Consider the following 18384-nt stretch of genomic DNA (forward strand, 5'->3'; position numbering starts at 1 on the left):
TGTCGGGGTGGTGTTGGGGTGTTGTTGGTGTGTCGGGGTGTTGTTGGTGACGGGGTGTTGTTGGTGTGTTGTTGCTGGTGTCGGGGTGTTGCTGGTGTCGGGGTGTTGTCGGGGTGTTGCTGGTGTCGGGGTGTTGTTGGTGTGTCGGGGTGTTGTCGGGGTGTTGCTGGTGTCGGGGTGTGGCTCTGACTTCATTCCTAAAACATTACGTCCATGACTCCATCCTGAGTAAACTGAGCTGTGGCAGTGAGCCACGCTAATGCCTGCACCTGTCCCTGACCCTGGATCTGTGAGCCCCACAGAATGTCCCCCGTTTTTATTTAGCACGATATGTGGAGCGTCACTCGTTTATTCCTGTGGAACTACTTGTCTTTGTCGGTGACGAGTAGTTTGATTAGTCCTCGTGTCATCTTTGAACTTTGACCTCTGTCATGGTGACATGTGAACAAGATCAGAAGTTACGAGCTGATAGGAGTGTGTGTTTGTCAAGAGTGTGTTGATGTCACGACACAATGATACGATATATAGTGATAGTGTAGTAACAAGTATATATGTGTAGTATTGTCCAGTACTTGACTCTGGTGTTGTGATAGTGTAGTAACAAGTATATATGTGTAGTATTGTCCAGTACTTGACTCTGGTGTTGTGATAGTGTAGTAACAAGTATATATGTGTAGTATTGTCCAGTACTTGACTCTGGTGTTGTGATAGTGTAGTAACAAGTATATATGTGTAGTATTGTCCAGTACTTGACTCTGGTGTTGTGATAGTGTAGTAACAAGTATATATGTGTAGTATTGTCCAGTACTTGACTCTGGTGTTGTGATAGTGTAGTAACAAGTATATATGTGTAGTATTGTCCAGTACTTGACTCTGGTGTTGTGATAGTGTAGTAACAAGTATATATGTGTAATATTGTCCAGTACTTGACTCTGGTGTTGTGATAGTGTAGTAACAAGTATATATGTGTAATATTGTCCAGTACTTGACTCTGGTGTTGAGATAGTGTAGTAACAAGTATATATGTGTAATATTGTCCAGTACTTGACTCTGGTGTTGTGATAGTGTAGTAACAAGTATATATGTGTAGTATTGTCCAGTACTTGACTCTGGTGTTGTGATAGTGTAGTAACAAGTATATATGTGTAGTATTGTCCAGTACTTGACTCTGGTGTTGTGATAGTGTAGTAACAAGTATATATGTGTAGTATTGTCCAGTACTTGACTCTGGTGTTGTGATAGTGTAGTAACAAGTATATATGTGTAGTATTGTCCAGTACTTGACTCTGGTGTTGTGATAGTGTAGTAACAAGTATATATGTGTAGTATTGTCCAGTACTTGACTCTGGTGTTGTGATAGTGTAGTAACAAGTATATATGTGTAGTATTGTCCAGTACTTGACTCTGGTGTTGTGATAGTGTAGTAACAAGTATATATGTGTAGTATTGTCCAGTACTTGACTCTGGTGTTGTGATAGTGTAGTAACAAGTATATATGTGTAATATTGTCCAGTACTTGACTCTGGTGTTGTGATAGTGTAGTAACAAGTATATATGTGTAATAGTGTCCAGTACTTGACTCTGGTGTTGAGATAGTGTAGTAACAAGTATATATGTGTAATATTGTCCAGTACTTGACTCTGGTGTTGAGATAGTGTAGTAACAAGTATATATGTGTAGTATTGTCCAGTACTTGACTCTGGTGTTGTGATAGTGTAGTAACAAGTATATATGTGTAGTATTGTTCAGTACTTGACTCTGGTGTTGTGATAGTGTAGTAACAAGTATATATGTGTAGTATTGTCCAGTACTTGACTCTGGTGTTGTGATAGTGTAGTAACAAGTATATATGTGTAGTATTGTCCAGTACTTGACTCTGGTGTTGTGATAGTGTAGTAACAAATATATGTGTAGTATTGTCCAGTACTTGACTCTGGTGTTGTGATAGTGTAGTAACAAGTATATATGTGTAGTATTGTCCAGTACTTGACTCTGGTGTTGTGATAGTGTAGTAACAAGTATATACATGTCATCAGAAGCATCAGACTGACGTGTGTCATCTTCACAGATCCTGCAGAAACCTTCTCACGACATGAAGCAACATTTGTCAAACTACTCCAAGAGAGTCGCTGGTTCGGTCACAGAACTGATCCAAGCTGCCGAAGCCATGAAAGGTATTTTAATCTGCACTTGACCTCGTCCACGACAAATACCTGGAGATGTTTGGACGTCGATGGACTCAGTGATTTATGACGTCGAGATCCAGACTTGAAGCTCCACGAGCCTCAGACTCTGTGTTGAGACAAGATGTTCCTCAGCTATGTTGGCATTACTTTAAACTTCCAACAAGCTATCAGCTACATGTTAGCATATACAGCTACATGTTAGCATGTACATGTTAAAATCTACAGCTACATGTTAGCATATACAGCTACATGTTAGCATGTACATGTTAAAATCTACAGCTACATGTTAGCATATACAGCTACATGTTAGCATGTACATGTTAAAATATACACCTACATGTTAGCATATACAGCTACATGTTAGCATGTACATGTTAAAATCTACAGCTACATGTTAGCATATACAGCTACATGTTAGCATGTACATGTTAAAATATACAGGTACATGTTAGCATATACAGGTACATGTTAGCATATACAGCTACATGTTAGCATGTACATGTTAAAATATACAGCTACATGTTAGCATAAACATGTTAAAATCTACAGCTACATGATAGCATATACAGCTACATGTTAGCATATACATGTTAAAATCTACAGTTACATATTAGCATATTCAGCTACATGTTAGCATATACATGTTAGCATATACAGCTACATGTTAGGATATACAGCTACATGTTAGCATACACAGCTACATGTTAGCATATACAGCTACATGTTAAAATCTACAGCTACATGTTAGATGCTACAGATACATGCTAGCATCTACATGATAGCATCAACATGTTAGCATGCACAGCTACATGTTAGCGTCACCATGTTAGCCGCTACAGCTTTAAACTGACATGTTTAGCATTCGTTGCTATCATGAGTTCTGCTGCACACAATAATAAATGAAGGCGTATTTCAAGCGAGCGTCTCTGGACTTGTGTTCAGGCACCGAGTGGGTCGACCCCGAGGACCCCACCGTCATCGCGGAGAACGAGCTACTCGGAGCTGCTGCTGCCATTGAAGCTGCCGCCAAGAAACTGGAGCAACTGAGGCCCAGAACCAAACCCAAGGTTGGATTAGATTAGATTAGATTGTACTTCAGTGATGAAGGTTCACCTCCAAGTTCACAAAGTAACCACCAGTCGAACATTTGAAACTATTGAATTGTTTATGTTCAGTTAAATGAGAAATATTCAATTAAACAAATGAATTAAATCATTTATATATTTGTGACGCTATATAAATAGACATTATTATTATTATTATTATTATATCTTATTTTTAAAAATGTAGTTTAAAATATTTTTACACATAGAGTTTGATAATTCCAATAATTAGAAATACATTTTATTTATTTATTTGTAGCTTTTTTAATTCACTATAAAAATGTTTTTATCTTTGTTGCACACTAATCCAATCGAGCACCGTGTACATGTTAGCATCTAAAGCTACATGTTAGCATATACAGCTATATGTTAGTAGAATGTACAGCTACATGTTAGCATCTACAGCTACATGTTAGAATCTACAGCTACATGTTAGCATCTACAGCTACATGCTAGCATGTACAGCTACATGTTAGCATCTACAGCTACATGTTAGCATCTACAGCTACATGTTTGCATGTACAGCTACATGTTAGCATCTACAGCTACATGTTAGCATGTACAGCTACATGTTAGCATCTACAGCTACATGTTAAAATCTACAGTTACATGTTAGCATCTACAGCTACATGTTAGCATCTACAGCTACAGGTTTCATGTACAGCTACATGTTAGCATCTACAGCTACATGTTAAAATCTACAGTTACATGTTAGCATCTACAGCTACATGTTAGCATCTACAGCTACATGTTAGCATATACAGCTACATGTTAGCATATACAGCTACATGTTATCATCTTTAATCCAATCGAGCACCGTGAACATGTTAGCATGTACAGCTAGATGTTAGAAACAACAGCTACATGTTAGCATATACAGCTACATGTTAGCATCTATAATCCAATCAACACCGAGCCACATCATCCGGAGCCTTCAACGTCGTCACATGATCGTCTGTGTGTCGCCTGATTGGCTGAAAGTTGGATCCAGTAGCTCTGAGCTCTGTTGCTTTAGTCTGGAGACTCGATTATACCAACATCTTGAATTGGATTAAAAAACATTGAATAAAAGAAAAAAAAGTATAAAAAAAATCAAACTCTATGTTATTAAATAAATAAATAATTAAAAAATATATTTTATTCAATTATTTAAAATCAGATGAAACTTTTCAAGATAGAAACGAATGAAAGAAATGATTGAAAACATGTTTTAAAGTCTAAAGTCCTGATGTCACGGATCCACGAGCCTAAGACGCCCTCGTAGACTTCCTGTTCTCGCCTCAAAACGTGTCTCGACCCCACGACCTCCTCGCGCCAGAGCGACCATGTGTTTACTGACTGTTGTTTCTTGCCTTGTAAACAGGAAGCGGACGAGAGCTTGAACTTTGAGGAGCAGATTCTTGAGGCTGCCAAGTCCATCGCAGCTGCTACCAGCGCTCTGGTCAAAGCTGCCTCGGCCGCCCAGAGGGAGCTGGTGGCTCAGGGCAAGGTGAGAAGTGTGTGTGTGTGTGTGTGTGGGGTGTGTGTGTGTGTGTGTGTGTGTGTGTGTGTGTGTGTGTGTGTGTGTGTGGGTGTGTGGGGGGGGGGGGGTGAGTGTGTGTGTGTGTGTGTGTGTGTGTGTGTGTGTGTGTGTGACTCTGACGTTGAGTTTCTCTCTGGTTGAAAGAAAGAGATTCATGTTCACATCAATGTTGAATGAAAATAAACACAAAAGTCAAGATGATGAAAAGAATCTCACGGTTAAACACAAACAAATAAACACAAAATACTATAAAACTTTTTGTTTTGTCTCAACTTGAAGTTTATATGTCATTTGAATTTTTTAATATACTTTTTCAAGGAATTCTATTCATAAAGTCTTATTTTATTTGCTCAAAATGTATTTTATTTATATATATATATATATACATATATAAATATAAATACTGTATATATATACTGTATATATATATAAATATATATACTGTATATCTTTTCATTTACATTTAATTTGATTTATTATCTATATTTTGTCATTTTTCAATTCACATTTCATCAGGTTTTATTTGACTTGTGTTTTATTATTATTGTGTGTTTTGTGTATAACATGTGTTAATATATTGTGGAATTATGGTGTGATGTGTTAATGTGTGTGTTGTGTGAAAATGTTGTGTAATTATTGTGTGTTAACGTGTGTTGTGTTAACATCTTGTGTTTTGTGTTAATATGTTGTGTAATCATTGTGTGTTGTGTTAATGTGTGTGTTATGTTAATATGTTGTGTTAACGTGTGTATTATGATAATATGTTGTGTAACTATGGTGTGTTCACGTGTGTGTTGAGTTAATATGTTGTGTAACTATGGTGTGTTGACGTGTGTGTTGAGTTAATATGGTGTGTAACTATGGTGTGTTGAGTTAGTATGTTGTGTAACTATGGTGTGTTGACGTGTGTGTTGAGTTAATATGTTGTGTAACTATGGTGTGTTGACGTGTGTGTTGAGCTACTATGGTGTGTTGAGTTAGTATGTTGTGTAACTATGGTGTGTTGGCGTGTGTGTTGAGTTAGTATGTTGTGTAAATATGGTGTGTTGACGTGTGTGTTGAGTTAGTATGTTGTGTAAATATGGTGTGTTGACGTGTGTGTTGAGTTAATATGGTGTGTAACTATGGTGTGTTGAGTTAATATGTTGTGTAACTATGGTGTGTTGACGTGTGTGTTGAGTTACTATGGTGTGTTGAGTTAGTATGTTGTGTAACTATGGTGTGTTGACGTGTGTGTTGAGTTAGTATGTTGTGTAAATATGGTGTGTTGACGTGTGTGTTGAGCTAGTATGTTGTGTAAATATGGTGTGTTGACGTGTGTGTTGAGTTAGTATGTTGGGTAACTATGGTGTGTTGAGTTAGTATGTTATGTAACTATGGTGTGTTGACGTGTGTGTTGAGTTAATATGGTGTGTTGACGTGTGTGTTGAGTTAGTATGTTGTGTCTCTATGGTGTGTTGACGTGTGTGTTGAGTTAGTATGTTGTGTCTCTATGGTGTGTTGACGTGTGTGTTGAGTTAGTATGTTGTGTCTCTACGGTGTGTTGACGTGTGTGTTGAGTTAGTATGTTGTGTCTCTATGGTGTGTTGACGTGTGTGTTGAGTTAATATGGTGTGTAACTATGGTGTGTTGTGTTAATATGTTGTGTAACTATGGTGTGTTGACGTGTGTGTTGAGTTAATATGGTGTGTAACTATGGTGTGTTGAGTTAATATGGTGTGTAACTATGGTGTGTTGACGTGTGTGTTGAGTTAATATGGTGTGTAACTATGGTGTGTTGACGTGTGTGTTGAGTTAGTATGTTGTGTAAATATGGTGTGTTGACGTGTGTGTTGAGCTAGTATGTTGTGTAAATATGGTGTGTTGACGTGTGTGTTGAGTTAGTATGTTGTGTAACTATGGTGTGTTGACGTGTGTGTTGAGTTAGTATGTTGTGTCTCTATGGTGTGTTGACGTGTGTGTTGAGTTAGTATGTTGTGTCTCTATGGTGTGTTGACGTGTGTGTTGAGTTAGTATGGTGTGTAACTATGGTGTGTTGTGTTAATATGTTGTGTAACTATGGTGTGTTGACGTGTGTTGAGTTAATATGTTGTGTTGACGTGTGTGTTGAGTTAATATGGTGTGTAACTATGGTGTGTTGAGTTAATATGGTGTGTAACTATGGTGTGTTGACGTGTGTGTTGAGTTAGTATGTTGTGTAACTATGGTGTGTTGACGTGTGTTGAGTTAATATGTTGTGTTGACGTGTGTGTTGTGTAACTATTGTGTACAGGTGGGAGCCATACCTGCCAACGCGGTGGACGACGGCCAGTGGTCTCAGGGTCTGATCTCTGCTGTGAGTTTCTTCACGACCTTCACGACTCAATCCGAGCCACGAGTAACTGTCACTCAAACTCTCCTCAGGCTCGCATGGTCGCCGCGGCAACCAACAACCTGTGCGAAGCCGCCAACTCGGCGGTCCAAGGTCACGCCAGCGAGGAGAAGCTGATCTCGTCGGCCAAGCAGGTGGCAGCGTCCACGGCTCAGCTGCTGGTGGCCTGCAAGGTCAAGGCCGACCAGGACTCGCAGACCATGAAGAGGCTCCAGGTCAGTGTCGCCCGCGGAGACAGGAAGTGACGTCACAATAGTCGTTATTATTATTATTCCTCAAATAATTGAGTTTTAAAATTGAATATTTCTTTATTCAATCACTTTTGTTGTCATAGTTTGACACAATCCTTCAAAAACACCTTTTCTAACTCGAGTCTTTAGACCAAATCAATACATTGATCGACAGTCGATCGATAAAAGTACGTCAACGTCATCAGAAGATCAATACTTTAATATATAATTATCTTTTTATCAATCATTTGATTGAACAAATATCTTTATTAAACATCATTAAATCACTTGATGACTTGTTTTGAATATTTTCAAAATAAATGGATTTTACACAGTTTTATATCTCGTTCTAATCATTCAAAATATATCAATAAATACATTTTCTAAATGTTCAAGTCACAGTATTTTCAAGTCAACATAAAGGAGTGGAGGCTCCAGACCGAAGCAACAGAGCTCAGAGATGATCGACATGATGACGAAGAAGCTCAGGATCAGTAGCTGATTAGAACTAGAATATAAAACTGTGTAAAATCCATTTATTTTGAAATAAAACATCATCAAGTGATTTAACAAACAATTTAAAATGTTTAATGAAGAGATTTGTTCAATAAAACGATTAATAAAGAAGATTCAATGTTAAATTATTGATCTTCTGATGACGTCGATGTACTTTGATCCCATCGATCGATGTATTGATCGGCTCTGAGCGTTTAAAGGTTCTATAAATGAAATAACGTTAATAGTGTGATGAGTATAAAAGTGGAACACGGGGGATTAAAGGATGAAGGGGTTATGTGGGGTATTATGGTCTGTACATAGCTGAGTGTTGAGGGTCTCAGGTGAACAGCTGCAGGTCAGCGGAGACTAAGTTTAGCTCAGGTAGTTTCTCACGACATCAGACCAGAACCGTGTCTGGACGCACCTGGATGACATCAGCGATGACATCACTTTCTCAAGAAGAGTCAGCAGACGCTCCAGAGTCTCCGTGACCTTTGCTGCGTCTCATGTTCTGGGATCCAATCAGCAGCGGCTTATCTCCTCCTCTTCTGGGCTGCAGCTGCCGCCGCAGTAATGCTGCAGCATTTACGTCCGCGTGGAAACAATCCAGACGCTAGAGATCATTACACCAGCAGCAACGTTAGAGATCTATCATTACACCAGCAGCAACATAAGAGATCTATCATGACACCAGCAGCAACATAAGAGATCTATCATTACACCAGCAGCAACATAAGAGATCTATCATTACACCAGCAGCAACGTAAGAGATCTATCATTACACCAGCAGCAACGTAAGAGATCTATCATTACACCAGCAGCAACGTAAGAGATCTATCATTACACCAGCAGCAACGTTAGAGATCTATCATTACACCAGCAGCAACGTTAGAGATCTATCATTACACCAGCAGCAACATAAGAGATCTATCATTACACCAGCAGCAACGTTAGAGATCTATCATTACACCAGCAGCAACGTAAGAGATCTATCATTACACCAGCAGCAACATAAGAGATCTATCATTACACCAGCAGCAACATAAGAGATCTATCATTACACCAGCAGCAACATAAGAGATCTATCATTACACCAGCAGCAACATAAGAGATCTATCATTACACCAGCAGCAACGTAAGAGATCTATCATTACACCAGCAGCAACGTTAGAGATCTATCATTACACCAGCAGCAACGTTAGAGATCTATCATTACACCAGCAGCAACGTTAGAGATCTATCATTACACCAGCAGCAACGTTAGAGATCTATCATTACACCAGCAGCAACGTAAGAGATCTATCATTACACCAGCAGCAACGTTAGAGATCTATCATTACACCAGCAGCAACGTAAGAGATCTATCATTACACCAGCAGCAACATAAGAGATCTATCATTACACCAGCAGCAACATAAGAGATCTATCATTACACCAGCAGCAACGTAAGAGATCTATCATTACACCAGCAGCAACATAAGAGATCTATCATTACACCAGCAGCAACGTAAGAGATCTATCATTACACCAGCAGCAACATAAGAGATCTATCATTACACCAGCAGCAACATAAGAGATCTATCATTACACCAGCAGCAACGTAAGAGATCTATCATTACACCAGCAGCAACGTAAGAGATCTATCATTACACCAGCAGCAACGTTAGAGATCTATCATTACACCAGCAGCAACATAAGAGATCTATCATTACACCAGCAGCAACGTTAGAGATCTATCATTACACCAGCAGCAACATAAGAGATCTATCATTACACCAGCAGCAACATAAGAGATCTATCATTACACCAGCAGCAACGTAAGAGATCTATCATTACACCAGCAGCAACATAAGAGATCTATCATTACACCAGCAGCAACGTAAGAGATCTATCATTACACCAGCAGCAACGTAAGAGATCTATCATTACACCAGCAGCAACATAAGAGATCTATCATTACACCAGCAGCAACATAAGAGATCTATCATTACACCAGCAGCAACGTAAGAGATCTATCATTACACCAGCAGCAACGTAAGAGATCTATCATTACACCAGCAGCAACGTTAGAGATCTATCATTACACCAGCAGCAACATAAGAGATCTATCATTACACCAGCAGCAACGATAGAGATCTATCATTACACCAGCAGCAACGATAGAGATCTATCATTACACCAGCAGCAACGATAGAGATCTATCATTACACCAGCAGCAACGTTAGAGATCTATCATTACACCAGCAGCAACATAAGAGATCTATCATTACACCAGCAGCAACATAAGAGATCTATCATTACACCAGCAGCAACATAAGAGATCTATCATTACACCAGCAGCAACGTTAGAGATCTATCATTACACCAGCAGCAACGATAGAGATCTATCATTACACCAGCAGCAACGTTAGAGATCTATCATTACACCAGCAGCAACATAAGAGATCTATCATTACACCAGCAGCAACATAAGAGATCTATCATTACACCAGCAGCAACATAAGAGATCTATCATTACACCAGCAGCAACGTAAGAGATCTATCATTACACCAGCAGCAACATAAGAGATCTATCATTACACCAGCAGCAACATAAGAGATCTATCATTACACCAGCAGCAACGTTAGAGATCTATCATTACACCAGCAGCAACGTTAGAGATCTATCATTACACCAGCAGCAACATAAGAGATCTATCATTACACCAGCAGCAACGTAAGAGATCTATCATTACACCAGCAGCAACGTTAGAGATCTATCATTACACCAGCAGCAACATAAGAGATCTATCATTACACCAGCAGCAACATAAGAGATCTATCATTACACCAGCAGCAACGTAAGAGATCTATCATTACACCAGCAGTAACATAAGAGATCTATCATTACACCAGCAGCAACATAAGAGATCTATCATTACACCAGCAGCAACATAAGAGATCTATCATTACACCAGCAGCAACATAAGAGATCTATCATTACACCAGCAGCAACATAAGAGATCTATCATTACACCAGCAGCAACATAAGAGATCTATCATTACACCAGCAGCAACATAAGAGATCTATCATTACACCAGCAGCAACATAAGAGATCTATCATTACACCAGCAGCAACGTTAGAGATCTATCATTACACCAGCAGCAACGTTAGAGATCTATCATTACACCAGCAGCAACATAAGAGATCTATCATTACACCAGCAGCAACATAAGAGATCTATCATTACACCAGCAGCAACATAAGAGATCTATCATTACACCAGCAGCAACGTTAGAGATCTATCATTACACCAGCAGCAACGTAAGAGATCTATCATTACACCAGCAGCAACATAAGAGATCTATCATTACACCAGCAGCAACGTTAGAGATCTATCATTACACCAGCAGCAACGTTAGAGATCTATCATTACACCAGCAGCAACATAAGAGATCTATCATTACACCAGCAGCAACGTAAGAGATCTATCATTACACCAGCAGCAACGTAAGAGATCTATCATTACACCAGCAGCAACATTAGAGATCTATCATTACACCAGCAGCAACGTTAGAGATCTATCATTACACCAGCAGCAACGTAAGAGATCTATCATGACACCAGCAGCAACGTTAGAGATCTATCATTACACCAGCAGCAACATAAGAGATCTATCATTACACCAGCAGCAACATAAGAGATCTATCATTACACCAGCAGCAACGTTAGAGATCTATCATTACACCAGCAGCAACATAAGAGATCTATCATTACACCAGCAGCAACATAAGAGATCTATCATTACACCAGCAGCAACGATAGAGATCTATCATTACACCAGCAGCAACATTAGAGATCTATCATTACACCAGCAGCAACGATAGAGATCTATCATTACACCAGCAGCAACATAAGAGATCTATCATTACACCAGCAGCAACGTAAGAGATCTATCATTACACCAGCAGCAACATAAGAGATCTATCATTACACCAGCAGCAACATAAGAGATCTATCATTACACCAGCAGCAACATAAGAGATCTATCATTACACCAGCAGCAACATAAGAGATCTATCATTACACCAGCAGCAACGTAAGAGATCTATCATTACACCAGCAGCAACATAAGAGATCTATCATTACACCAGCAGCAACATAAGAGATCTATCATTACACCAGCAGCAACATAAGAGATCTATCATGACACCAGCAGCAACGTTAGAGATCTATCATTACACCAGCAGCAACGTAAGAGATCTATCATTACACCAGCAGCAACGTTAGAGATCTATCATTACACCAGCAGCAACGTTAGAGATCTATCATTACACCAGCAGCAACGTTAGAGATCTATCATTACACCAGCAGCAACGTTAGAGATCTATCATTACACCAGCAGCAACGTAAGAGATCTATCATTACACCAGCAGCAACGTTAGAGATCTATCATTACACCAGCAGCAACGTAAGAGATCTATCATTACACCAGCAGCAACATAAGAGATCTATCATTACACCAGCAGCAACATAAGAGATCTATCATTACACCAGCAGCAACGTAAGAGATCTATCATTACACCAGCAGCAACATAAGAGATCTATCATTACACCAGCAGCAACGTAAGAGATCTATCATTACACCAGCAGCAACATAAGAGATCTATCATTACACCAGCAGCAACATAAGAGATCTATCATTACACCAGCAGCAACGTAAGAGATCTATCATTACACCAGCAGCAACATAAGAGATCTATCATTACACCAGCAGCAACATAAGAGATCTATCATTACACCAGCAGCAACGTAAGAGATCTATCATTACACCAGCAGCAACGTTAGAGATCTATCATTACACCAGCAGCAACATAAGAGATCTATCATTACACCAGCAGCAACGTTAGAGATCTATCATTACACCAGCAGCAACATAAGAGATCTATCATTACACCAGCAGCAACATAAGAGATCTATCATTACACCAGCAGCAACGTAAGAGATCTATCATTACACCAGCAGCAACATAAGAGATCTATCATTACACCAGCAGCAACGTAAGAGATCTATCATTACACCAGCAGCAACGTAAGAGATCTATCATTACACCAGCAGCAACATAAGAGATCTATCATTACACCAGCAGCAACATAAGAGATCTATCATTACACCAGCAGCAACGTAAGAGATCTATCATTACACCAGCAGCAACGTAAGAGATCTATCATTACACCAGCAGCAACGTTAGAGATCTATCATTACACCAGCAGCAACATAAGAGATCTATCATTACACCAGCAGCAACGATAGAGATCTATCATTACACCAGCAGCAACGATAGAGATCTATCATTACACCAGCAGCAACGATAGAGATCTATCATTACACCAGCAGCAACGTTAGAGATCTATCATTACACCAGCAGCAACATAAGAGATCTATCATTACACCAGCAGCAACATAAGAGATCTATCATTACACCAGCAGCAACATAAGAGATCTATCATTACACCAGCAGCAACGTTAGAGATCTATCATTACACCAGCAGCAACGATAGAGATCTATCATTACACCAGCAGCAACGTTAGAGATCTATCATTACACCAGCAGCAACATAAGAGATCTATCATTACACCAGCAGCAACATAAGAGATCTATCATTACACCAGCAGCAACATAAGAGATCTATCATTACACCAGCAGCAACGTAAGAGATCTATCATTACACCAGCAGCAACATAAGAGATCTATCATTACACCAGCAGCAACATAAGAGATCTATCATTACACCAGCAGCAACGTTAGAGATCTATCATTACACCAGCAGCAACGTTAGAGATCTATCATTACACCAGCAGCAACATAAGAGATCTATCATTACACCAGCAGCAACGTAAGAGATCTATCATTACACCAGCAGCAACGTTAGAGATCTATCATTACACCAGCAGCAACATAAGAGATCTATCATTACACCAGCAGCAACATAAGAGATCTATCATTACACCAGCAGCAACGTAAGAGATCTATCATTACACCAGCAGTAACATAAGAGATCTATCATTACACCAGCAGCAACATAAGAGATCTATCATTACACCAGCAGCAACATAAGAGATCTATCATTACACCAGCAGCAACATAAGAGATCTATCATTACACCAGCAGCAACGTTAGAGATCTATCATTACACCAGCAGCAACATAAGAGATCTATCATTACACCAGCAGCAACATAAGAGATCTATCATTACACCAGCAGCAACATAAGAGATCTATCATTACACCAGCAGCAACATAAGAGATCTATCATTACACCAGCAGCAACATAAGAGATCTATCATTACACCAGCAGCAACGTTAGAGATCTATCATTACACCAGCAGCAACGTTAGAGATCTATCATTACACCAGCAGCAACATAAGAGATCTATCATTACACCAGCAGCAACATAAGAGATCTATCATTACACCAGCAGCAACATAAGAGATCTATCATTACACCAGCAGCAACGTTAGAGATCTATCATTACACCAGCAGCAACGTAAGAGATCTATCATTACACCAGCAGCAACATAAGAGATCTATCATTACACCAGCAGCAACATAAGAGATCTATCATTACACCAGCAGCAACGTTAGAGATCTATCATTACACCAGCAGCAACGTTAGAGATCTATCATTACACCAGCAGCAACGTTAGAGATCTATCATTACACCAGCAGCAACGTTAGAGATCTATCATTACACCAGCAGCAACGTTAGAGATCTATCATTACACCAGCAGCAACGTTAGAGATCTATCATTACACCAGCAGCAACGTAAGAGATCTATCATTACACCAGCAGCAACATAAGAGATCTATCATTACACCAGCAGCAACGTAAGAGATCTATCATTACACCAGCAGCAACATTAGAGATCTATCATTACACCAGCAGCAACGTAAGAGATCTATCATTACACCAGCAGCAACGTTAGAGATCTATCATTACACCAGCAGCAACGTAAGAGATCTATCATTACACCAGCAGCAACATTAGAGATCTATCATTACACCAGCAGCAACGTAAGAGATCTATCATTACACCAGCAGCAACGTAAGAGATCTATCATGACACCAGCAGCAACGTAAGAGATCTATCATTACACCAGCAGCAACGTAAGAGATCTATCATTACACCAGCAGCAACGTTAGAGATCTATCATTACACCAGCAGCAACGTAAGAGATCTATCATGACACCAGCAGCAACGTTAGAGATCTATCATTACACCAGCAGCAACATAAGAGATCTATCATTACACCAGCAGCAACATAAGAGATCTATCATTACACCAGCAGCAACGTTAGAGATCTATCATTACACCAGCAGCAACATAAGAGATCTATCATTACACCAGCAGCAACATAAGAGATCTATCATTACACCAGCAGCAACGATAGAGATCTATCATTACACCAGCAGCAACATTAGAGATCTATCATTACACCAGCAGCAACGTAAGAGATCTATCATTACACCAGCAGCAACATAAGAGATCTATCATTACACCAGCAGCAACATAAGAGATCTATCATTACACCAGCAGCAACATAAGAGATCTATCATTACACCAGCAGCAACATAAGAGATCTATCATTACACCAGCAGCAACGTAAGAGATCTATCATTACACCAGCAGCAACATAAGAGATCTATCATTACACCAGCAGCAACATAAGAGATCTATCATTACACCAGCAGCAACATAAGAGATCTATCATGACACCAGCAGCAACGTTAGAGATCTATCATTACACCAGCAGCAACGTTAGAGATCTATCATTACACCAGCAGCAACATAAGAGATCTATCATTACACCAGCAGCAACATAAGAGATCTATCATGACACCAGCAGCAACGTTAGAGATCTATCATTACACCAGCAGCAACGTTAGAGATCTATCATTACACCAGCAGTAACGTTAGAGATCTATCATTACACCAGCAGCAACGTTAGAGATCTATCATTACACCAGCAGCAACGATAGAGATCTATCATTACACCAGCAGCAACATTAGAGATCTATCATTACACCAGCAGCAACGTTAGAGATCTATCATTACACCAGCAGTAACGATAGAGATCTATCATTACACCAGCAGTAACGATAGAGATCTATCATTACACCAGCAGCAACATTAGAGATCTATCATTACACCAGCAGCAACATAACAGATCTATCATTACACCAGCAGCAACATAAGAGATCTATCATTACACCAGCAGCAACGTTAGAGATCTATCATTACACCAGCAGCAACATAAGAGATCTATCATTACACCAGCAGCAACGTTAGAGATCTATCATTACACCAGCAGTAACATAAGAGATCTATCATTACACCAGCAGCAACATAAGAGATCTATCATTACACCAGCAGCAACATAAGAGATCTATCATTACACCAGCAGCAACGTTAGAGATCTATCATTACACCAGCAGTAACATAAGAGATCTATCATTACACCAGCAGCAACGTTAGAGATCTATCATTACACCAGCAGCAACGTTAGAGATCTATCATTACACCAGCAGCAACATTAGAGATCTATCATTACACCAGCAGCAACGTTAGAGATCTATCATTACACCAGCAGCAACATAAGAGATCTATCATTACACCAGCAGCAACATAAGAGATCTATCATTACACCAGCAGCAACGTAAGAGATCTATCATTACACCAGCAGCGACGTTAGAGATCTATCATTACACCAGCAGCAACGTAAGAGATCTATCATTACACCAGCAGCGACGTAAGAGATCTATCATTACACCAGCAGCGACGTTAGAGATCTATCATTACACCAGCAGCAACGTAAGAGATCTATCATTACACCAGCAGCGACGTAAGAGATCTATCATTACACCAGCAGCAACATAAGAGATCTATCATTACACCAGCAGCAACATAACAGATCTATCATTACACCAGCAGCAACGTTAGAGATCTATCATTACACCAGCAGCAACATAAGAGATCTATCATTACACCAGCAGCAACATAAGAGATCTATCATTACACCAGCAGCAACATAAGAGATCTATCATTACACCAGCAGCAACATAAGAGATCTATCATTACACCAGCAGCAACGTTAGAGATCTATCATTACACCAGCAGCAACGTTAGAGATCTATCATTACACCAGCAGCAACATAAGAGATCTATCATTACACCAGCAGCAACGTAAGAGATCTATCATTACACCAGCAGTAACATAAGAGATCTATCATTACACCAGCAGCAACGTTAGAGATCTATCATTACACCAGCAGCAACGTTAGAGATCTATCATTACACCAGCAGCAACATAAGAGATCTATCATTACACCAGCAGTAACATAAGAGATCTATCATTACACCAGCAGCAACATAAGAGATCTATCATTACACCAGCAGTAACATAAGAGATCTATCATTACACCAGCAGCAACATAAGAGATCTATCATTACACCAGCAGCAACGTAAGAGATCTATCATTACACCAGCAGCAACGTTAGAGATCTATCATTACACCAGCAGCAACGTTAGAGATCTATCATTACACCAGCAGCAACGATAGAGATCTATCATTACACCAGCAGCGACGTTAGAGATCTATCATTACACCAGCAGCAACGTAAGAGATCTATCATTACACCAGCAGCAACGTAAGAGATCTATCATTACACCAGCAGCGACGTTAGAGATCTATCATTACACCAGCAGCAACGTAAGAGATCTATCATTACACCAGCAGCGACGTTAGAGATCTATCATTACACCAGCAGCAACGTAAGAGATCTATCATTACACCAGCAGCAACGATAGAGATCTATCATTACACCAGCAGCAACGTAAGAGATCTATCATTACACCAGCAGCAACATAAGAGATCTATCATTACACCAGCAGCGACGTTAGAGATCTATCATTACACCAGCAGCAACGTAAGAGATCTATCATTACACCAGCAGCGACGTTAGAGATCTATCATTACACCAGCAGCAACGTAAGAGATCTATCATTACACCAGCAGCGACGTTAGAGATCTATCATTACACCAGCAGCAACGTAAGAGATCTATCATTACACCAGCAGCGACGTTAGAGATCTATCATTACACCAGCAGCAACGTTAGAGATCTATCATTACACCAGCAGCAACGTTAGAGATCTATCATTACACCAGCAGCAACGTTAGAGATCTATCATTACACCAGCAGCAACATAAGAGATCTATCATTACACCAGCAGCAACATAAGAGATCTATCATTACACCAGCAGCAACATAAGAGATCTATCATTACACCAGCAGCGACGTTAGAGATCTATCATTACACCAGCAGCAACATAAGAGATCTATCATTACACCAGCAGCAACATAAGAGATCTATCATTACACCAGCAGCAACGTTAGAGATCTATCATTACACCAGCAGCAACGTTAGAGA

At 39.6% G+C, this 18384-nt stretch overlaps 1 protein-coding gene across 2 annotated transcripts in view; it reads left to right on the top strand.

Annotated features, from left to right (window-relative positions):
* tln1 (talin 1) overlaps positions 1–18384 on the top strand; it is a 121177-nt gene that overhangs the window by 86304 nt on the left and 16489 nt on the right. For both annotated transcript variants that reach the window (XM_087790440.1, XM_087790441.1), the window contains 5 exons: positions 2069–2174; positions 3129–3253; positions 4653–4778; positions 7084–7146; positions 7215–7397. In XM_087790440.1, the coding sequence (XP_087646566.1) occupies positions 2069–2174; positions 3129–3253; positions 4653–4778; positions 7084–7146; positions 7215–7397 (603 nt within the window). The remainder of the gene's footprint in view (positions 1–2068; positions 2175–3128; positions 3254–4652; positions 4779–7083; positions 7147–7214; positions 7398–18384) is intronic.

Source organism: Callionymus lyra, chromosome 5 (assembly GCF_982586985.1).
Source record: "Callionymus lyra chromosome 5, fCalLyr1.hap1.1, whole genome shotgun sequence".
NCBI lineage: Eukaryota > Metazoa > Chordata > Actinopteri > Syngnathiformes > Callionymidae > Callionymus > Callionymus lyra.